The following is a 24,484-nucleotide window of genomic DNA, read 5'->3' as shown; positions in this document are numbered from 1 at the left end:
ACCACGTGAGGCTCATCAAACTTCATTTGCATATTTTTGTAATGTAGCATGAAAAGATAATAACACTTCACCTCACTGTTTGTAACACAGTTAATCTCTAGAACTTATTTATTTATAGTACAGTTTACAGTTAGTAGTTTGTACCTCACACTTAATTGTTTTACACTTGGAACTGAAGGGACTGTAAATGAAAACATCACAGTTTTGTGGCTTAAAAAAGACAAAGCAGTTTAGAAAAGTACCAGTAAAACACGGATTATTAAATATTAAAATTTCAATATCAAATATTAAAAGCTAGCCCTACCAGTACAACTACAAGAAAAGAGAAAGATGGATAGATACGTAATGAGATCTCTCTGTGTATATTTTGTATTATTTAGAGGACAAATGGCATTTTAAAGTGTTTAAAAATAAAAATTACACACACACACACACACACACATATATTATATATATATATATATACACACACACACACACACACAGACATACACTGGGTACGTTTTCTGAGGCAATTAATTACAAACAATACAATTACAATGAAGTTAGTACCATGCTCTAGATATTAAACTGATAAAAGAGTAAAATACTACTAATTTGGAATAACAAGAAGGTAAGCCCAAATATATTTACTCTAAAATTGTGTGTGTGTGTGTGTGGGTGTGTGGGTGTAAGTCATCATGCCCGCTGCCTAAACCCACTGTCCTGGTTTGAATGCCTCATTCAGCTGCCAACACCGCTCGTCTTCCCCCTCATCTCCTCCTCTGCCTTCCCCATCACAGCCTTTATGAATGGCAGCCAATCAGAAAGCGCCCCCCTCTGCAAACTGCATCCTTGTCTAGCAAAAGCAAGAGAGGAGGATAGAGCTTGGAGAGAGGGAGGGAGAGTGAGCGAGCGAGAGAGAGAGTGAGCGAGAGAGAGGGAGCGAGGGAGGTAGAGAGAGAGGGAGGCATGCAGCTGGAGCCTCACACAACTGTAGCCAGTCTTGGAATCTGAGCGCTGCCAAGAGGCAAAAAACAGGAGCCAGTGTCGCACTTCAATGAGAATGACATGCACTCAAAAGAGCGAGGGAAGCTTCTTCTAAGGTAAGAAGCTCACACTCTTACTGCATTCAGCTGTGCGATTCGGGCAGAGCTACTAACAGACCTGCAGTGTGTCAGTTTTTTTTTTTGGATATGCCTTTGTAGAGTTCAAACTGAGCAAAGTACATTAGCATGTCTTCTTGCTCTCTGGGTAATGATGATGGTGCTCATCACGGCGACTGGCAGATTCTTGTGCTCGGTATTTAATAATGAACACCAAACTTTTATTAAACTGCTAACCACAGTTATCTAATGCAATACTATGTACAAATGTGTTTGACTGCTCACTAACCCGGTACCTATGGCAATTTGCAGGGAGTAAATACATACAAAAATACTGTTTTCTATTAAAGCTGGGCCCGATTTGGATTGAATCAGCAATTAAGTTGCTCAGAGGCGCCGTATTCGACAGTGCTGCTGCGTTTTGTGCGGCGGTTTGATCTCCTTCAGGTGTTGATTCTTAAAAGTGTGTTTTGCGAGGTGTGCGCAAAAAGCTGTTTGATGTTTTCCGCCTAGGATATTAGGCTAGGGGGACTGCTTTGATGAGTCAGTCACTGCTTCCCTCTCTCTCGCTCTCTCTCTCTCTGTCTCCCTCAATGAGACTCAGCCCAGGGTTTTAACTCGGGACATACGCACATGCAAAGCTGTTGACAGTGAACCTGCAGTTGTAGACAGCATCTCTCTAAATGTTTCTGAGTGTTCGTCTCCAGGAGAGAGAGAGAGAGAGAGAGAGAGAGAGAGAGAGACATAGAGATAGAGTTGGCTTTTTAGCAACTCTTTCCTATTTGAGAATGGAATCCAAGTAAAAAGTTCAAATAAATAAGTAAATAAGTGGGAGTTGCTCCCAATGAGGTTCCAGAGAGGCTTTTAGTGGCTTGTGTATATTCAATTTGTTTCCCTTTGCAAGCTACATTCTGTTAAATGGCCTCACTCTGACATCCCTTGTGTAAATCTACCCCAGTTACTTTGGGCCCGGTTTATGCTATTTGATGTTTCGTTGCACTGCGAGATGTTCTGGCCGTGGCTGCCTGCGAGCTGCCAAGCTGCAAGTCGGCTGCGGATGCCGCCATGTGATTTATACATCTGAGCCCCGGCGCATAATGGCACGACTGTTTCGTCCAAATTAAAGTGCACATTTCCTCCCAGCCGGTGTCACATGTATAATTGCCTTTCAACGCAGAGATGGAGCATGAGACAAAGTCACTTGCACTTCGATTCTGGATAGCATTGTCTCTCTCTCTCTCTCCCTCTCTCTCTCTCTCTCCCTCTTTGGCTCCCCTCCCCTCTCCGCCTGACTCTCTGTTATGAAGAGGAGGTTGGCAGTGAATGCAATTTGTCTCATAATGAGATAAAAGTCAGAGACAATCAATTTATTTCTTTCGAGAGCAATGCAATGATATTAATGTCCTCCCATCCAGAGCTCCGGCGGTGGTACACATCTCTGCCTGTTTCTCTGCCTGATAAGCGTCCAATTCATACATTTTAAAAGAAGATAGCGCATGGGTGGAAAATAATCACCTATGCAGCCTCAGAGACCTGACTGATTCATTATACTCAAGGATTCTCCCCAAAAGGGTGAGGGTGAGGGTAATTTCGCTCCGGGTCCATGAACGCAAGACCACAGAGTAATCATGGAGCAGCTAACAAGGGTTTTCTGTGTCAACCCTTGAATATTGAACACCCCAGCGGTTCCCTAATCCCTGATTTGGACTCCATATATAATTTATTTAACGAGACAAGACCTCCTTGGCAAAAAAGAGGGCCTACCAGAACTTGCTGGATTCATTAAATCCCAGCAGCCAAGAGAAATCAAGAGAAAATGCTGGGCCTAATAACGCATGCCTCAAATGATCGCCTTGATTCTATGAACCTGGCCATATCAAAGCCTGGTCCTCCAGGCGGGCAATCAACATGCAGCAGATTTGATCTGTATCAAAGTTTCAAAACAAAGAAGACATGGCATTAATATTACAGAGGAGGCAGCAGCTGTGAAAAGTGTCCAGTGTGAGAGATGGAGAGATGGGCAATCCAGGTAGGGAGGGAGAGAGCGGATAGGAAAAGCTCTTGGGCTCCACCAAGTGGCCGCTTTTACACAAGGCAACCGCAACCTAGAGACGAGTGAGTTTTGACATGTAAAAGCAGTTAAGTGTCAGAAATACCACACACGATTCAACCTTTATATCATGTACCATTAACAAATTACTATTTGAGATGCCTCAGATATGATGTCATGCTACGCTTTACCCTCAGACCAAAAACTGCTTATACACTTGCAGCCGGTGAAGCCCAGTAAATCAAGAACTGATGGGTTAGATGATGCGGATCACTCTCTGTTGGTTTATCACTTCAGAAGCTTTCAAATGTGACTACTCTGCTTATTATGCAACACGCATGCAGGATTAATATCCACTATGCTAATGGCATTCATGGAAAGGGTTTAAACTATAGCCCTAATTAGAACACTCAATCATAATAATAATCAAAGAGGTTTAATTGTTACAAAAGGGAGTTGGTTTCACACAAGCCTGAGGCCAAAAAGAGATTAACAGCGGAATCGACGGTGCTGAGCCGTATTACGCATTTTTGAAGGATATTTATACAAGCAGACATTTAAAGCATTTTCACTCTGTAGAAAGCCATTAGGTGACTGCCAGGCTCTTTCAATTACAAAAGCAATTCCAGCCTAATTTCTGAGGCTTTATTATTTCATCCTTCATTTTAACCGAGACAGTCGCATTCCGAACTTCCAGTGCTATTGGAAATCTTTGCGAGTTGGGAAAAAAAAAGACACAAAACCACAGTTATTGTTCCTTTGGGCCTAGCTGGATGTTCATTTGTGCTCAGTGTTTTGAAACAGGTGGTGGGGGCGAAGTAGCATTGTGACAAATGTGTTGAGACACTAGTTTGCAATAACAGCAATGGTTGCTATGTAACGCGATATAAAAAAAAAAAGAACTCAAACGTGAAACTTCTATCGGCCTCTGCAGAAAGCTCAGACCCTGTGGGCAAGTTGGCTAATGCTGTTTTTAGAGGAAAGTGCCATTTTGTGATTGGAGAGGAGGCTGAATCTCACCTCGGAGCAGATACGCTTAGATGTGGAGTGCTTCAGGGCCCTGTCTTAGGTCCGTTCTTGTTTTGAAGCTTTCGCTCTGCAATGCATGAGGAAACACACAAAAAAATAAATAAATAAATAAATAAAACACAAAAAATAAGAAATAAAAAAAAGAACCTGCTGGGTGAAAAAAAAACAAAAAACAAAAACAAATAAATAAAAAGGTAAAAAAAAAGAGCTGAGTGGTGTAAGTCCCTGTTAGCTGAAAGAAATGCACATGGCCTGTCATGCTGAGACGCCCCGTCTAAAGCTGGAGCAACAAACACAGTGGCAGGCCGTTCGGCCGAAGGCAATTACCGCATCAGGCAGGAAAGCTGCGCTGCTGTTTTTCTAGAGTGAAAGGGGGATTTGAATCCAGCCCCAGACACGCTGCTCCACATAATCAAAGTCAACTGTATCGATTTGATTTATATGAGAGGCTTTGCGCACACTCTAGTGCATTTATGCACCTGAGCTTCGCTTTTGGCGGCTTAATCCGCAGATGAAAAACTAGTAAGCGAAAACAGATTTGACACCGGGGAAGGGGGGGGCGGGGGGTGTCCTATTGCTCAGTGAATAAGATTTGTCGTATGGCTTTATTGAGTTGCAGCGCTTGTTTTCTTGGATTACTCATTGTTAGTGGTTGACTCCCACAAGGGTTTTGCATGAGGGGAGCGATGTCAATAGCTCTGCGAGAGGATGAGGCCGTTTATGGAAAAGTAAAAGAAAAAACTTGGCTACAATAGCAGGCCGTGGATTTAGCTTGAGAAAACTCGCGGGCGTAATCAGTGCCCTTTTTAATAGTCCTGACACCTGAATCAATACATGTTCTATGGGGCAACGCCACAGGCTTCATCTTGAATGGAACAGGCTGCATGTCAGGAGACTGTTAAATGAAATTTTTATTTGATATCAAAGGAGTTCCGTTGCAATAAATTTCACCATGGAGTCGCTCAGCTCTGCAATCGCTGTCTGCTTCCTGACTTACATCAAACGCGGTTAGGTGCGGTGTGGTCAAATCCGATAAATATTACTAGAGCATTGACGTGAGTTATGTTTTAAGTATATTTTCCCTTTATTTCTGCTCATATTAGGCAGTTATTGATAGTAACAGTCTTGGGCAAGTGGATGACATCCTCATTATATTGTCAACAGTCCTGACCACTCCTGACCAAGTCCTGATCATTGTTGTGTTATTACATCCTAAACAAAAGAAATGTTCTAAATATGATCTCCGTTGAATCACATCTGCTTTGCTCTAGACATGATAAAAACTTCTTAACAGTACACTCTCACAAGGTTCTTTAAGGGTTCTTTCGTAAAAAGAAAATAGTTCTGCATAAAACCTTCTTCTTCTTCTTCTTTCGGCTGCTCCCTTTAGGGGTCACCACAGCGGATCATCTGCCTCCGTCTTGCCCTATCCACTGCCTCCTCTACTTTTACACCAACCATCTCCATGTCCACCTTCACTACATCCATAAACCTTCTCTGAGGTCTACTTCTTCTCATTCTACCCGTCAGCTCCATCTCCAACATTCTTTGCCCAATATATCCACTATTCCTCCTCAACACATGTCCAAACCATCTCAACCTGGCCTCTCTGGCTTTATCTCCAAACTGCTCCACCTTCACTGTCCCTCTGATCTGCTCATTTCTAATCTTGTCCATCCTTGTCACTCCCAATGAAAATCTCAGCATCTTCATCTCCGCCACCTCCAGCTCACCCTCCTGACTTTTAGACAGAGCCACAGTCTCCAAACCATACATCATAGCAGGACACACTACTGTCTTGAAAGAACCCTATGCATGATTAAAGGTCTCTTTGCATCGTTTCTTCAGACTGATGTAGAATGCGCTGCAGATGGGTCTATATAGAACCCTGTTTGAAAAGGGTTCTATATAGCACCAAAAAGGGTTCTTCTATTGTTACAAACCAAGGAACCCTGAAAGGTTTCTTCAGATTGATGGAGAACATTCTGTACACTCATAGCAAAAAGGGATGTATGTAGTACCAAAATAGTGTTCTTTGGCTTAGTGGAGCACTTTGAGGTTCTATATAGAACCTTTTTTTAAAAATTCTATATAAAACCGCCATTTTTTTGGTCTCAGGACTGCTTTAGTGTTCTTGGTTCTATATAGAACCATTTTCTTTACTAAAGAACCATCAAAGAGCCATCCTTTTTAAGACTGTAGATGGTTGTATATAGACTCTTTGTGAAAAGGGTCTATGTAGCACCAAAAAAAATCGATTATTACAAACTTGAACGTGATGGCTCTTTTAGGGTTCTTTCATAAAATGATTCTGTATCGAGTCATGGACTTTCAAAGAACCCTTTCCGAGATGCATCATGATATACTGATGGAGAACATGGTGTACATGGTTTTATATATAACATTTTGAAAAGGGTTCTATTTATCATCAAAAAGGGTCGTCTACTGTTACGATGTCAGGCTTGTTGCTATATAGAACCCTCTTCTAAAAAGTTCTACTTGTGCCTTCATTGTCGTTTTTGTGTAGTTGATCTAATAACAAATTTTCTACTTCTATGTCAATTAAAAATATGAGTCGATTTCCATTTTGCCAGGGGAACAGCCTCTAGACAGCCTGCAGAAAGAGGTTAAGTCTACGTCTTAGAGTGAGGCTATTTCGGAAATTTCGCTGCTGAGAAACATCGTCTCATTCGTTGACTTAACCGAAGCTTAGCTGGATAATATTTACATAAGATTTTAACTCATCCTCCTCTTTTATCTGCTTCTTAGAAATCTTTCATCAGTCTCTCAGCGTAGAAACGAGAACTCTTGCTTTCCTAATTTGTCTCCAGAATTCAAACAAATAAAGGATCACACTCTTTTTTTTCTCTCTTTTTCTTTTTTCTGAGTCTTTTTGAGAAATTATTCAGAAATTAGTGATCATTTATTAATACAGCGTGTTACTTATGTTCCTCAAAGACAGTTGATAAGCTGATGAGAAAGATGTGTTTCAGCAACTTTATTTGCTCCATATGTCAGTCAGACTTTGATTCAATCAAGTGTTATGAAAGCTTTTGAATGAAATGTTGAAAAACGAGAGTTTGAGAGGGAAGGAATGCACAAATGGCAACGCGAGATTCATCACAGGATGCAAACGACATATGAATTTACATTGAATGACCCAATCATAAGGCAAATTACTCAGTTACTGTATGTTTTAATATTGCAGTTCTAAATGCTATTATTTATTTATTTATTTATTATTTATTCGTGCATTTATTTTGTAAAGGCCCCACTCAAATGAACAGAAAATGTTTTATGATCAACACATGTTATGTGCTTACAATTTACTGCCGAAAGCCAAAAATCTCTGACGCTCTTCGTATTGATTTATTAAAAATCATTTTTACAGAGCAGATCACGGAAGAGATGCCATCTGTTTGTAGTTTATAGTGCAGATTTGTGGAAAAACGGGTCGACTTTCAGTAGAAAGTTAAAATTGTGAATTCAGCTTCTTTTATTATAAGAGTTTAAAATGACATCACAGTCTATTTGATTGGGAAAAATACCGTTACAGCCTCATACGACACTTTTTGAATGTAGCTTAGTTATGAAGAACATGGCAAAGTACATTTTGGAACCACCGGTGGTTCCAAAGAGTTTAAGAGGCTACAGATGTTTAAGCTTGACACATTTCAGCAATGATGGATGGTAAAGGAAACCGATACTAAAAAGCTCATTTTAATTCTCATTAGATAGATAGATAGATAGATAGATAGATAGATAGATAGATAGATAGATAGATACTTTATTGATCCTGAAAGAAATTTAGTAGTGTGTATATATATATATATATATATATATATATATATATAGAGGTGTATATATATATATATATATATATATATATATATATATAGGCACTAAAGGCTACATCTCAGTACCTTTAGTCAAGGAACATAATTGTACCATAATCCATTGATATTATATTTTCTTGTTGTTATTGTCTCCACACACCCCATCTCACCTCCAGTCTTTTTATTTTTATTGTTCTGTTTTAAATATTAAGTTATGAAACATTATGTATTTTTTGCCTGGGAAAACTTATTTAAGGTTCACAACTGGACCTTAAAACCGCTCTTGTACCTTTGAGGTAACATTTGCATTATTTGTGCCTTGTTGAACGAAATCTGCACCTGCACAGAACCTTTATTTCTAACCGCATAGCAGTCTTTTAGAATGACACTGTATCACTAGTGATCCTGAAGTCATGAAGGCAGCGACTTCAACTCACATCAACTCAGTTACATAAGGGTGAAATGGTTCTCCTGCCACAGTGCAACACATAAGCACACCATTATTGCAAGTGTAGCCTAATACAAAATGCAACTGGTTAACAATCTCACTTTCACATAACAGATTATCCTGTTTTTTTTATCAAAAATTAAGTTGAGCTGTGGATCAATACCTCCATTCTTAAAGAACAACTTTTAGTTCCATTAGGAATGGTTTCAACTGAGCTTTTTTAAAATGTACCCACTCAAAGGTTCAATAAGGAGCCTGAAACGGCTCCTCTATGGCATGGGTTTCTAATCCTACCAGCAGGGCCTGGTGCCCTCAAAAATATTCAAACCCAAAAGTTAAAACTTACGCATTTTAATTATGTCAATTTTCCATTCAATTTAGATACATAAATCCAATCTAAAAAAATGGTATTATATTTTTTTCTCAATCATGTTCAATAAACCTGAATGAATGAAATAATGTTTAAATCAGAAATGCTTGTAGAATTTATGCAATTCTTTTACATAACGTTTACATATTTCTAAACAGTTAACAGCACTTTCTGCACTCACAGCACAATTGCTTAGAGTGTTTAAATGCATGAAATCACAAAACAAATTAAATTCACAAACATTTATTGTCATCCAAACTGTATTGAACAGTATTTGCTGAGTCGCATTACAGACACAGGTAAACTTTAAAGTCTAATGAGAAAGAAATGGACAGAACTTTATAGATTTCAGCTGAGATCAAATTCCCTGCTTTAGAATTCCTGTTCACTTCCAACTGAACTACGAATTAAAGCGAATGTTTATGTGCACAACTTTCCTACTGAGGTGCAGCTCTCATGCTGACCATCACGCCAGTTAGCAGCTAATGCTATCAGCCACATAAAGCTATGCTAATGTGTCAAAGTCACCTACAGTCACAAAAACCATGGACTGTTGATTTCAATATTAATGGAATACAACTTTAAATACAGCTTCACAATAAATCACTGCCATTGTTTATTTAATCTGCCTTTTGTAGCTGTTACCATGACACCAGACCTAGCAAGGATGCTAACTAGCCAGTTCACTGGTGTTGTCTAGAGTGTCTCTCAAAAATGAATCATTAATATCTGGACAAAAACATTAAAAACACAAGTGAAGCCAACGCGCATCACAATTTCACTGCAGTAGCTCTGAATAACACAGGATGGCTGGAGACTTTGACAATAAAAAGAGCCATGTCATGTCCACCTGATGATGCGTTTCCTGTTGCTATTGCACATGCGCACTGCCTCCTAATAAGATTTAGTGGAAAAATCTAACAGGTCTTCTACAATTCAATTAAATCAATTTTGGACGTATTATTTATTAAAATAAAATATTTCCTTCATTTTTCTGATAAACAGAAATATTTTTTTGAGTGTGGGGTTGCAGCTTTTCATTCTAACAAAGCCGGAGTACAAGTGATCAATTGTTGGAAGACTGAGAATGATTGACTAAACAAGTATAATCATGTGCTCACCTCTTTTCTTGTGGAAAACCTGCAGCCACACAGGCCCTTTGCATGTAATACCGGACATCCCTGCTGTAGAATAACCACATTTAGTTCCTTCATGAACCTTTAAATGAATGCTCTTTGAGTAAAACTCAATTCCCACTCAACTGAAAGGGTCTTTATGGAAACGAAATTGGTTTCTAAAAGGTACTTTTTGTTACAATCACCATCGCCACCCAATTTGACAGCATATGCTGCACTGTTATCACGGTACTTTCACCATGACGTCTCGAAGGCTGGAACAAGTTCCACAAAAATACAAAACTTATATTTTTACTGATACTGAAGAGCTGCCATTGCACTTAATGGAATTGCTTGGTCTCACTTTATATTAAATGTCTCGGATAACTGCGTAATTACACATCAATAACATGTGTAACAACACTGTACCAATGATTTAAGCAATGGTGAAAATGGAAATGGAAGTAGAGCCTGTGTAATTGCCTCATGTAATTATATTCTTTTTTGATACATTACAAATCAGAAGTCTTTTTGTACATAATATTACATTTGTTTTATATAATCACTGTGTAATAACTGTGTTGTAACAAGGTAACCTAATCGCATCACATTACCATTCTATTAAGATTAAGTGACCCTTGTTAGTGAAGCACCACATGCACGCTAGTGAGCACACACACTTGGAAGCAGTGAGCACACTTGCTTGGAGTAGTGGGCAGCCCAATCCACAGCACCAAGGGAGCAGTTGAGGGTTAGGTGTCTTGCTCAAGAACACCTCAGTACACATACCATTGGCTCTGGGGATCGAACCGGCGATCTTCCGGTTAACAGGGCCGCTTCCCTAACCTCCAGCCCATGACGTACCTCTCTGTAATTGCATTGTACCTATATAACAACTTAAGTTGATACAACATGTGTAATTACATACTTCTGTAATCCATCTGTAACAGTGACAATGCTTAGCAATTACATTGGTGTTACATTGCATGTGTTGTTCACATGTAACCATAGTTATTACAGACACTTAATATGAAGTGGGACCTATTGCTTCTTGACAGATGACCTGCCATGACCTCCAACAAACTCAAACTTTTTTCTTTTCTTACTTTGATTTTTTTTTTTCACAGGGAATCAAAGGAACATCAAAGCAAACGTCTACGATGCCAGAGTTGCTGATCCAACCATTTAGATCATTTGCCATTCAGCGCTGCCTTCCTTATTAGATTATTCATCCGGAATTGTGCCTGTCCCAAGGATCAATTGGATACAGCGGTGATGATGATGATTCACTTCCCCTGGCTGTTCCCGCTCCTCTGCCTCCTCCCTCTTGGCTCAACCGTCATGCTGGTGGTGCGGAGTCGGGGTAGTGTCCCGCGCCCCCCCAGCCAAACGCTGCAGCCAGAGGGCAGAGTGTTGCACAGATCCAAACGCGACTGGATGTGGAGGCAGTTCTTCCTGTCAGAGGAATACATGGGAAACAACTACCAATACGTCGGCAAGGTGAGAGAGCTCGTGGTGGAGCTTGGGAACTGGCTTATCTTGTCTTGCAAACAAGCCTTTAAGGGGGAAGATGTGAAGAAATGACAAAAAAAGAGGCCCTTTGAGGTTTTATGTGGCATGGTATGATATTTGAATATGAATGCACCACTTTGAAAAACTTGACGCCATTATCAAAGAAAAGCCACAGAAATGTGAATTACACAGTCACTTAGGCATGAATATTCAGGCAGTCAGACAGGAGAGGAAAAATAGGGGTGAAGGGGGGGATTTAGTGGGGGGTTCAGGAGGGGTGGATGTTGGGTGTTTTGTACCAGGCTTTGAGCCTCTTTTTACGATTCTCATTTCTTGGACGAAAGTGGCACCCCAGAGACCTGCCGGGAATCGACAATTACAGGCTATTTCATTGTCTCTCTCTCTCCCACTTTTTCACCCATTGACTTCCTACCCATCTGCTATAGCTGTGTGAAAGGGAAAGGCTTTCAATTCATCATGCTGCAATTCACCGATGTGCCAAATTTATGCCACATTAACCATGAAAGAGAAACCCATACCAGTATCATCAGCACATTCTCTGCTCTTGACATGGACTGGTCATAATGTATAATTCGCTATAATGGAATGAAACTGCTTCCATTGTTGCTACGCCTGGTAATGCAGCACTTAGAATATATCAACTCACAATGCCTCATTGCATGGCCCTGGTGCAGCCCCACCTTATTTTGGTGTTTTCCCTGTTCTAACGCATTTGTTTCACATGTAATGCGATTTGCATGCAAGTGTAAGTTATGTTTATATCAATCCAGATTAACGATGGAAGGTAGTAACTTCAATTCCCAGGCTTATTAAATCCTGAAGATTATTATTTAGTATACACATATTGTTTACTACTTATTAGTCACCAGCAGGTTCAGCCTTCCAAATTCACATTCCTATAACTTAAGCATCATAGCAGTTTTTTTATTATTGAATAAGAAGTTTTACACTTTTAAAAACAATGGTTCCTCAAGGGTTCTTTAGTAAAGAAAACGCTTCCACATAGAACCTCGAACACTCAAAGAACCCCTGCATGGTTACAGGGTACAGACATAGTGAAAGGGTCTTCAGATGGATGGAAAGTGTGTCATATTTGATCTAACTAATGTAATTTTTGAAGGGTTTGATGGAGAAACACATATATCATATTCTCCATGAATTTGAAACCAAACCCTGATGCAGAGGTCTTTTTGTCTCTTCATGGTTCTATATTTAACCATTTTCTTTACTCTAGCACCCTTGAAGAGCAGTCTTTTTTGTGTAGGACTGAACATGCCTTGGGCAGGTTTTAGGCAGCTCACCAAGCTGCGCTGGACATTGGCTCTCCATGGCCACCCTTGGTTTTAAGCTTAAAGAACAAGCAGATATGGAGATCACATGGTACACAAAAGAGATCACATTGATAAACAAAACCAGAGGGCTTGGCAAGACTAGAGGCATGGACAAAAAGGCACAACTAACCAATATATACAACCAAGAGTAGAAGCTATGATGCTATTTGGAGAGTCGAGGAAAGGCAAGGACTGAAAATATGCAAACAGATAACAAGATATAGGTGAAGACAATGATTAGGACAAGACAAGGAGATGGAGTTAAAGTGGAAAGTCTGAAAAGAGGCGAGCTTTCCGAATTATTCACTACACATTCACATTTGTTATATAATGAAACAAGTGAGGAATGACCATAGAAGATCTAAAAGATTGATCTTTAAGAACTGAAACAACTGTACGACATGATATAATATACAGCGCAATACTGACGACTATATAATAGTGCAGTACTTCTCTAAAAGGGAGTGACCCCAGACACAATGAATGCTAGGTTGAGAATAGAGGAGACAGGCTGGGGATAGAGTGACAACATAAATTGATTAATCGTCTAATTAACAAGCCATTTCCGAGTTGAAGTGGGTGCATTAGAGCAGGAAAACATTAAAATGTTCAAGGTGATGGTGTGCAAGTAGGAGTGGGTTAGAAACCACTGGTTTAATGAACGTTTGGGTCAGTTGTATCTTGCAGTATTGCTGCAGATGAGTTCAGTCTCATAACTTAACTAGTGTTCATTTAAAGAGTTAGCAGGCCATTCTAAATAATAAATCTAAGCAGGGCAAACCTGCCCTTCTAGGTCCCATTGCTTTGAAAGTGGTGTCTGTGAGACTCTTAACCTTCATATCAGCCCTAAGGAGTTTGTCTTGTAGTACTATTCGGATGTTATAATGTAATTACATATGTAAATATGTATAATACAATAAGCTATTAATTACAATCACATTTACAACCCTATTTCCAAAAACACTGTTTGCTGTGCAAAATGTAAATTAAAACAAAATTCAATGATTTTTAAATTGCACAAATTCAACATATCAAATGTTGGCAAGTTTTATTCTTTTTGGAAAAATGTAAGTCCATTATTAATTTGATGCCAACAACAAAAAGGGCTGGTAGAGTTATGTAATGCCAAAAAAACTTGGTGGCCATGAACTTTGGGCCGTCAAACCGTACTGCATTAAAAACAAACATAATTCTGTAGCGGAAATGATTGGATGGGCTCAGAAACATTTCTGGAAAACACTGTCTGTAAAACAGCTCATAGCTGTATCCACAAATGCAAATCTAAATCTAAAATGGACTAAGGAGACATGGCAAAGTGTCCTGTGTTTCAAATGAACAATAGAAATTATTTTTGGAAGACATGGACACTGTGTCTTCTGGGCTAAAGACCATTCAGCTCGTTATCCGTGCAAAAGCCAGTGTTTATGATGGCATAGGGGTGCATTAGTGTGCATTGCATATGCATCAGCGAAGGCTCCATTAATGCTGAATTATATATACATGATTTTGCAACATATGCTGCCATTCAGACGACGTCTTTTTCAGAGAAGGCCTCAATTATTTCAACAAGGCGATGTCAAACCACATTATGCATGTCCAACAACAGTATGGCTCTGTATTAAGAGTCCAGGTGCCAAACTGGCCTGCCTGCAGTCCTGTTACCACTGAAAACATCTGGTACATTATGAAACAAAAAATACGATTAAACAAAATTAAACAAGAATGACAAAACATTTCGTCAAAAATATAACAATTGGCCTCCTCACTTCGCAAACTCTTACAGATGAAACACTGTTTTTGAAATGTGCTGTTGGCATCAAATTCCAAAACAGCAATTATTTTTCAAAAAAACAATAAAACGTATCAGTTTCAACATATGAAATGTTGTCTTTGTACTATTTTCCTTTAAAACTATAGTTCACATGATTTGCATGTTATTGCATTCTATTTTTATTTACATTCTGCACAGTGTCCCAACTTTTTTTTGTTCTATCTGAAGTTCTTTAGATTCTGACTTTTCATTTGTTTTAATGTTAAACAATAACAAAACATTTTTCTGCAAAAATCTCTACAACACAACGTGCAAAACAAGTCTCTCCATCATGCTAGCCATGAGGTCACCTGGAAGGACCCTGTGCCACTTGCTTCAAGAAGTTAAAGCGACCTGTGACTTGCTGCTAATGACTGCTAGTGTAGTTTGGCAGGTGACTTGCTTTGAGTGAGTTTGATGAGTGAGTAGTTGAGTTGTACTGGACAGCTGGCCAGCAATTAGGCCAAGCTGTGCTAGCCACTGGCTCTTTCTATGAATAGTGAAGCAAACCAACATCATATCATTTACACATCTGTAATTCTGTGGCCAGTTAGTGGAACTCTACATTATCAATTTTACCAAACTTATGGCTGGTGCATATCAAGCAAAAGTACACAGTAAGAAATCGATCAAAGTGCTCACCAAAGCTGTAGAGACTATTTTGAAACACAGCCGTGAAATCCAGCCGAATAGCATTCAAATGGCATTTTTCACATGACACTTCAGTGCTTCATTAAACACAGCTTTAAAACTTTGACATGAAAACAGAGAAAGTCAGCGGCAAGCCCTTTTTCAACACACAAAGGGCAGAAGGTGCAGGTTGTGTTGGGAGGAGTGCTGGGTGTTGTAGAGTGTGATGCTGTCAGCAGGCAGCATCTACACTGTCTGGTTTAGGGTCTGTCTTAACTTTTCTGATAGAGAGTTTTTGTGACTGGTGTCTTAGGCTGCTCAGCGGCAACAGCTTCTGTTTTTAGTGGTAACCAGCCGTGTTACATTGTGGAACCTCACTGTCTGGCCACAATAAAGAACTTTACATGGACCAGAAAGATTCAATATTAGTTTAAGACCTCTGGTCTGAGTATAATTATGTCTACAGCTCAATTCCAAGTCTTAGTAGACCCAAGCTGAGCATGATTAACCCTCTGGGGCCTGAGGGCATTTTCTTGATTTTGGCATATATTCTGAAATATGCCTTGAAAGGCCCTTGCATCTGACATTATGACCACATATTACACATCAAAACGTTCAGAACAATCTCAGCTCTATTAATAATGTAGTTGTTTTGATCTGAAGCACAGATAATTCAGCCCAAAAAACGGAAAAAAAAAAAAAAAAAAACAATTTTAGAAATGTATGGCATTTGGGAGGCACTCTTATGCAGAGCAACTTACAATTAGATGTACGTGATGGTGGTGTTAGGAGTCTTGCCCAAGGACTCTTATTGGTATAGTGTAGAGTGCTTGACCAGGCGGGGGACTGAACCCCAGTCTACATATATCCCAACATTCCAGCAACTACACTATCCCAACCACATACACACCTCCCAACATCATAGTGCTTGAAATGGGTTTTCCAAACTTTTAGATTTCACAAAAGTAGTGAAATGTACGAATAAATAGATATATTTTCTTCTTATCACTACTTTCCCAAACCACTGCAGCAACATCAGCTACTGTGAACTTTTTACATGCCACTATTGTTTATTTCTAATGTGACTGAATGAAAAATGAAGCGTTTTCGACATGATGGTCAGTCCTAGGTGATTTCCCATTGGTGCCCGTTGGTCACTTCATGCAAAAATATACAACAGATGAGAGGCAGAGAACAGACACACTAATCCACCAGTTACACGCAGTAAAAGGCAAATGGCCTGTCTCAACTTGACTTCATTGGCTCATAAGTCTGGACGTGGGTCACATATGATCTGTGATAAAATGGAATGGCCACTCTCACAAAATGATTGGCCTGTATTTCTGCACTGTATTATTACAATGATATTAAAACAAACGCTAAAAAAAACATCTAATTTGGCGGTTCGTAGACCCCACAGGGTTAAGACAGGTGGTCCAGGCTGACACAAGCTAGTCTCTTTTAGATTTGTACATATAACATGTAATATGACTGTCAGACCATGGTTTTATGATGTTACACTACCTCCTGCAGTCCCACATGTGAGAAGTATAGCATCACGTTTCTAAAACAACCAGAAGTCGCAAAAGAGGGAGATTTAGGTCTGTTTATGGTGGAGTGCCCATTAACTGAACTATAAATCAACTACTCCTGTAAACATCTTGGTTCTAGGTTAAACTAAGCACATAGTTCGGTTGTCTCATGCATGTAAACATAAATACTGTCTAATATTGGTGTGGAAGTTTGCTCAAGATTGTGACTTCAGCGCCGCAGACGGCAACCCACAGTGATGAGGCGAAGGTGTTTTATTAAAGTTTGATTTAAAACTTTTGGGGGCAAAACATGTTTTGTCAAAATAGCTTGGAAATCGGTTGAATTGTGACATAATACGTCAAAATATCAGTCAGAAAGGTTTGATTTTGGCATAATAATTCAAAAATTTGAAGAGGTCAACATAAGCCATACTTACAAAAATACCGTATTTCCACAATTTTTTGGATGTTAAATAGCATTTCTAACAAACTCCTAAGTCAGTATTTTGTCTTAGCTTTGGTAAATTGGACAAGGCGACTTATAATCTCCTAGTATTTTACACTTACTCTAGAGAAGGAAACTCTTGTGAGTACATAGGCAATGAAACAAAAAGGGCAAAACAGTAGTGAGTGTTGCCTTTGATTTTGCTAAGGTTACAGTGTAGCAATATTGAATATTTTATGTGTATATATATATATATATATATATATATATATATATATATATATATATATATATATATAAAATGTTGAAAGTATATAGCATACAATATACAGTAAAGCACAAGTACATATAAGTATACAGTAATTGTGACAGTCACTTTCTAACGTCTGTCTCAAGAAGGTTTGTACTAAATATATTGAAAAAAGAAAAAAAAAACTTTTCATCTAGAATTCTCTTTGGAGAAAAGGCTGGCCTCCTGTGGCTGCCCATTATGCCGTGTCTGAAAATGTCATTTCTAATGTCCGAATCATCCAACTTGGCTCTTTTTCTGGATGATTTTTGAAGAGGAGTTGTTACTTACCATTATGAAATTGGCCTTCAGTTAACAGCACTGATCTTTGAAATCTATGCTTCTTCAATAATGCCCAAGTACTGTAGGACGTTTGGCTCTAAACTTAACTTTCGTAATAAAGAAGTGCTTGTTTTTTTTCCTTCTTCAACTGCTTTAGAGCAGTTTGGGTCCCTCTAAGGATTCTTTTATGCCCTGTTTTTGAACAATTTCAAGCAGGAACTTGGACAGTTTATCAAAAAGAACAGATCCATCCTCGTGCTGGACAGCTTTTAGTAGAAGCTGTGATTTTTTTTCGACTTTCGCACCAAAAATTGACATGTACATGTAGGGAAACTTGTTTTTTCTACTCTTCCAAGTTCCAGGGTTTGTTCTCACTACATCAACTTTCGTAACAATGACGCTACTATTTTTATTCATTTTCTTTTTCTTAGTGGTTGCATAAACACCCACAGTGCCAAGCTGATGAGAAAGGGGATCAAGAAGGTGCAAATTGAATTGCTTTGTAGATTTTAGGTTGTTCCTCAGTGATTTTTATCAGCTGTGCTGATTGGATGTCTGCAGGTTCCTGTCAATGTGCTCTAACCTGAGACTGCAGTTCTTCAAAAGCTTCCGCTGTTTGGCCTGATCTGTCATAATTTTATAGCACCAAGAAAGGTTCTGCTATTGTTACAATGTCAAGCTTATATGGAAGAAGGCTTTTTGGAGCTATATATAGAACCATTCTCCATCATTCTGATGAAGATTTCACCATGCAAAGAATAATTTAAGCATTAAACAGCCATATATAGAGCTCATGGTTTTCAATAGAACCATTGTCTTTACGAAAGAACCCTTGACAAACCAACTTCATAAGTACGCAGAACGTCCTCTATATCAAAGATACCTTTCAAACAGGTTTTATAGTAAGTGGTAACCTGTTATATTGATTTTATATTTTAATATAACTGAAAAAAAAAATGTTTGGAGGATGGGTGGAGCCAGAGAAAGCTTTCTTATTGGCTGGATTCAGCCCACAGATTCTTTAATTGATGACTCACTCATCCACTCAGTGGACAGGGCAAGATGGAGGCAGATGATCTGCTGTGGCGACCCCTAAAGGGAGCAGCCGAAAGAAGAAGAGACCCTGTGCAGGCAGCTGTAGCAGCATAAATAAAATAACATACATATAAAGTAAAAGCTTTTCTGAGGCATTTAAAATATTTTCCAAAAAACCTCAATAGTGGAAATGTTCATAAAGTCATTCGGAGTGGTTTGATGTGAAATGTGTCATTCTAGAGAACTGTACTAGATTTGTTTATAGTGGCCATGATAGGAACCAGACGTCTGAAGGGTTTTGAGTCTCTAAAAGCTGCATCACAAAGAGTTCTTACATGTTATGGTTACCAGTGGTGGATAGTAACAAAGTAAATATAATTGGTTTCTGTACTTTAGTATTTTTGGTGTATCTGTACTGAAGTTTCTCCATTCTGGGCGACTTTTTCCTTTCACTCCGCTACATTTCAGAGTCTAATATCCGACTCTTTCCTCCTACATTTTGAGAAATCTGTCGTTCCTTTTGGTTTCTGTGTATAAAAACGTAACATGTCAAAACAAAAGAAGCGCAAAGCCAGAGCACCAATCAGGGCCCAGCGGTCACTTTGTTTAGAGCTGGTTTTGACCTGTTGGACATGCCGACCCAGTGCAGCAAACGGTTCAACGTCAGCGCAGCAGCGTAAAACTTTGGGAGAGTCTGTTCAACATAAATGATGAACTAACCTAACTTTGTGTAAATAGAGCACAATATAGAAATATGTCCACATATGCAGTCGAGACTGACGCGGCTTTTTTCTGAATTTCTACAAACACCATTTCATTTTATAGTAAATTAGTTTGGGCTGGTTTATGTTTATGAACAGAGGCCTACAGATCAACATAGTAAAGGAGCTCATCTGTGATCCTGAGTTTAAAGCCAGTTTTTATTCAACTTAAACTTGGAACTAAGTTGTAAATAAATCTGAAACTGAAACTTTGCTTGTGTGTAAAAAGTGATTTCAGAGCCACTCGGTTCTCCCTGATGGAAACTGTTTACCTTCAGTGTTTTGTGCTTCTGATCATTTTAATAGACGTCAGCATCACTAATTAATGACGTTCTATTAAAAGACTGATTTACCAAGAGAGACCAAAACAGAAAAGCACACGGAAGAAGCACATGGAGGAGCGGGAGGAGCCAATTGTGACAGTCCATTCGTGGTGGAAAGACGCACGTGGGGTGTTCTAAGGCAAAATACTCAGGATTTTCCCAGATTTACTACTATTCTACCACCATCATTATCCTAATCATACTGTATATAAATCAAAGTCAGTTTATCTACAATCAAGAACCTCTTTAATGAAGACAGCAGGGTGCAAACGGCTTGGTGGAGGAGCATTTGCTGCTGCAGAGGAGGTTTAGGCACCAGTTGTGCCCTGACGCCTTGGCAACTAGTCACGTCCAGCACACATGAGTGAAAACTTAATCATGCGTCAGCAGACAGAATGTGGCAGTTGCAGAGCTGGAGGGTGAATCAGTTCCTTCAAGTGGAGAATCAGGTGACAGGCAGTGGCGGCCTGACTTCACACGCAGTTATAATTTTGCATGCACTCAATATTCAGGGCAAGCCGCATGCTGTGATGTTCCACGCTTTGGTACAGAGGCGCGCTTTTCTTTTTGAGTGAAATGCAGTTGAGGACTTAGAAGGTTATGTAACATGGATTTTACAAGCTTTTTTTTTTCTAACTAATCTGGTTATGATGCTGAAAAGGAACGCAAATAAATCGATTAAAGCTAACTGTAGCATAACACTCAGAACGACTTGGCAGAGAGAACCTAGCTGAAGCATCTTATTTGGAGAATTACCAATTCAGTGCCACCAAAAACACACACTCTGTCTTATTTGCAGAGAAAAGTATTAATATTAGCATTAAAAAAAAAAAAAAAAAAAAAAAAAAAATATATATATATATATATATATATATATATAATATTAATTAATAATTATATATATAAAACAGTGATTTTCCAAGTCTCTCCTCGAGGAAGCCCAGTATTATATGTAGTTAAAAAGCAGCTCCTGGTTTGACCAATCAGTGCTCAGTAAATTGAGCTCATGATGTAATTGATGATATTAACGAGTCTCTGTGAAGGTTTCAAGATAAAATTTGGACCCAAAAAATTCTCGTTACTTTTTATTGTTTTTTATGTTTATTTGAATTATGAATGTGACTTTATTCTAATGTATTTTGTGAGGGAAATTGTTTAAAAATTTGCTTAGATGCCTAAAACTTATATACACACACACACACACACTAGGGGTGCGGGAAAAAAAAGAGGGTGCATGCATTCTCGGATGCATTGCGATGCAGATGTGAACGATTCTGAATCGATTCACAAATGTTAAAAATCGATTTTCTAAATATTTCGTTCATAACGTAAAGCTGACGGAACACAAAGGGCGAAACTTGAAAGTGGGTAAGTGCAGCGTTCCGACAGTCTGAGGCAGCACGTAATAAAAACATACCACTGGATTACCGAGAAATCCTCTGCATTAAAAGCCAGGTTAGGTCAGGACTCACAACCCAAATGTTAAGAAGAGACATTTTGTCTTTTCAACAAAAATCAAACCACCTTGGCAGCGTTTTATATCCAGTATGTCTCAGTATGTGTTAATGTCCTCGTATAAGATAAACAATATAAATGAAAATGCAGACTTACTTCGCTCTACTTCAAGCTTTAGCTCAGCTCTAGTTGCTTTTCCCCCATCTCCACCAGAAAACCTCTCCTTAAAAGTAAAACCGAAAGAGAAGTGACTTCATCTCCGCAACTTTTAAGTGTTTGACAGTCTTTGGTTGCAGATTTAACATTAACCAAACGGTCTTGCAACCAGTGTGCTTTCTTAAAGGCCATAGCAGATGACCACTTAAGTCTCACGCAAAGATGGCATAAAAACATGATTAACTATCCAAGAGAACAGGTAAAGCAGCTCACTCTCCTCTACTGTTTACGTTTAGCGATTGAGGCTGCTGGAATAACAGTAGATCCCTCTCTGATCTGCACTCTATCGCCCCCTTCAGAACTGAGTGTTCTAACCTCCACAGCAACGTAAAAACGCGTGGTGAATTTGTACAGAAGGACCGAGCGTTTGCAATGCGTTGACTGAGCATTTACATTTGCATTCGTGTCCTTGTGTTGAGTATGTCTCTGGCCTAATAGAGTGGCCTTGAGTGGACACACTGTGCCCACTCAAATAGTACCTCCTCTGTGAGGGTCCATGGGGGTCCTGACCACTGAAGGGTAAAAGGGGGCTAACAAAGTATCAGAGAAACAGATGGACTACAGTCTGTAATTGTAAAACTCCACCTATATATTAAGTGGAGCTGATAAAATGGACAATGATGTGTGTGTGTGTGTATATATATATATATATATATATATATATATATATATATATATGTGCAGAAGCCCTTGGGCATCCTAGAAGCCCAAGCCTTCTTGTCCGACATCAGGGACTTTCACTGGAACTAAGGGGCCGAGCCCAACTCCTGAAAAACAACCTCACACCATAATCCCCCCTCCACCAAACTTTACACTCAGCACAATGCAGTCAGAAAATTGTGGTTCTCCTGGCAACCACCAATCCCAGACTTATCCATCATTGCCAGATGGAGAAGCGTGATTCTTCACTCCAGTGAACTCGTCTCCACTGCTCTAGAGTCCAGTGGCGGAGCTTTACTCCACTGCATTCCACGCTTTGCATTGCGCTTGGTGATGTAAGGCTTGGATGCAACTACTCAGCCTAGGAAACCCATTCCATGAAGCTCTCTATGCTGTTCTTCAGCTGATCTGAAGGCCACATGAAGTTTGGAGGTCTGTAGTGATTGACTCTAAAGAAAGTTGGTGACCCCTGTGCACTATGCCCCTCAGCGTCTGCATTTTACATGGCCAAACCACTTTGTGGCTGAGTTGCTGTCGTTCCCAATCGCTTCCACTTTGTTATAATACCACTGACAGCTGACTGTGGAATATTTAGTAGTGAGGAAATTTCATGACTGGACTTGCTGCACAGGTGGCGTCCGATCACGGCACCACGCTGGAATTCACTGAGCTCCTGAGAGCGACCCATTCTTTCACTAATGTCTGTAGAAGCAGTCTGCAGGCCTAGGGGCTCGGCTTTATACACCTGTGGCCATGGAAGTGATTGGAACACCAGAATTCAATGGTTTGGATATATATATATATATATATATATATATACACACACACACACACATCAATCAAAATGGGATAAAAGCTTCATTAGTATTTAATGGAATAAGTCCCAAAGTCACTTTGAAAACTCTCTGTGGCACTTATTAGCTGCTATTGTCCCTGGAGAGCTTCTCTTCTGAAAGCTTTTTCTCACAAGCCACAATGCACTACTCTACACATGAGTGCAAACCCATCGCTGAGAGTCCATCAGGGGATAAGAGAGAGCAAAACATCAAATTAGCATTTTCAACATTTTCTCCACAGCATAGGAAGTGAAATGAAACTATATAAATAACTGGGCTGCACACGCCTGAGAGAAAATGGGTCCTGCAATGCAGTGTGGCGCTCCTACCACTTTACAAAAACAACACAAACAAAACAAACCCCAACAAAACTCTAACAAGTGTAATGGTTTACTGTTTTGTTCTGTGGAATCACCCATTCTGACCCATCAACCGTGCATTGAATCTGCTACCAGAATGCCGGCTGACTGCTTACATTCAAATTGGCACAAAATTAAACAAAACATAAAGATGAATACAGTTATAAACCAATTGTAGGGCATGCGTTGTGACAGAGGTCATATTTTCATGCAACAGATTGGGAAAGATAATAAATTCATACTGGGCTTGTAGCTAGGGGGGAGGCCTGGAGGGCCTAAGGGCCCTTTTACTTGGAAGCAAGGGCTCCCAGATTTCTCACTGCTCAAAGATTCTTTCATCCTCAGGCCTTTGTTCCTTACACAGATAACAAAAATGGATAGCACTTCTTATGTCAGGAGTCACTAATCGTATCCACAAAGGACTGATGTTTGAAGACCAGGACCATCGCATTAAACAGGTGGAATCAAGTATGCACAAGAAAATCTGCAGTCATATTGTAATTGGTTACTCGAGCCTTTGACCATGAAAATGTTTGCATGGTAGCCACCATATGTCACGTGCCATCGCTATGTGCTCAGTGAGGTCAGTGAGGTCAGTGGTCATGTGCTGCATTTTTTCTTTTTTTTGTCACACTCTGCTCAGCAATGACAGTCACACATTTAAATCTTATGCAACTGGCAGACATGCAATGAATTTTAAAAAAGACTTTCTACATAAGCCATCAGGGGGATTCAAAGTTTCCCGAATCTGTTGGTTTGGGGACGTAGATCATAGGTCAGTTTTTCCAAGGGAAGCAATCTTGCAGCTTGGGACAGGCATTGCTCAACAGTTGGTGTAGAGTGACTGGCCCACTGAATTTTTTTTTGGCCAGAAATGAAAACATTAGAAATAAAAGAAATTGCCATGAGTATCAAAAATAGGTTCTACTACTATTCCCTAAAGATACAAGACAGGAGATTTCTGAAATCATTGTTTGGAATGTTTTTTTACTCTGCCAAAAGGCATGGAAGGACATTTTGTTTTCAGTTTTACATTTAAAACATTTGATCTGTC

The 24,484-nt window shown here is 39.4% G+C and overlaps 1 protein-coding gene across 1 annotated transcript in view; it reads left to right on the top strand.

Moving 5' to 3' along the window:
- Positions 1 to 882: 882 nt before the first annotated feature.
- Positions 883 to 24,484, top strand: part of cdh10a (cadherin 10, type 2a (T2-cadherin)) — a 46,755-nt gene continuing 23,153 nt past the window's right edge. Inside the window, exons 1-2 of the mRNA XM_017705965.2 lie at positions 883 to 1,085; positions 11,061 to 11,433. Of these exons, the coding sequence (XP_017561454.2) occupies positions 11,209 to 11,433 (225 nt within the window). The 5' untranslated portion in view covers positions 883 to 1,085; positions 11,061 to 11,208. The remainder of the gene's footprint in view (positions 1,086 to 11,060; positions 11,434 to 24,484) is intronic.

This window comes from Pygocentrus nattereri, chromosome 19, assembly GCF_015220715.1.
Source record: "Pygocentrus nattereri isolate fPygNat1 chromosome 19, fPygNat1.pri, whole genome shotgun sequence".
NCBI lineage: Eukaryota > Metazoa > Chordata > Actinopteri > Characiformes > Serrasalmidae > Pygocentrus > Pygocentrus nattereri.
Note: the sequence above shows the minus strand (reverse complement) of the source record. Positions and strands in the feature narration are given on the sequence as shown.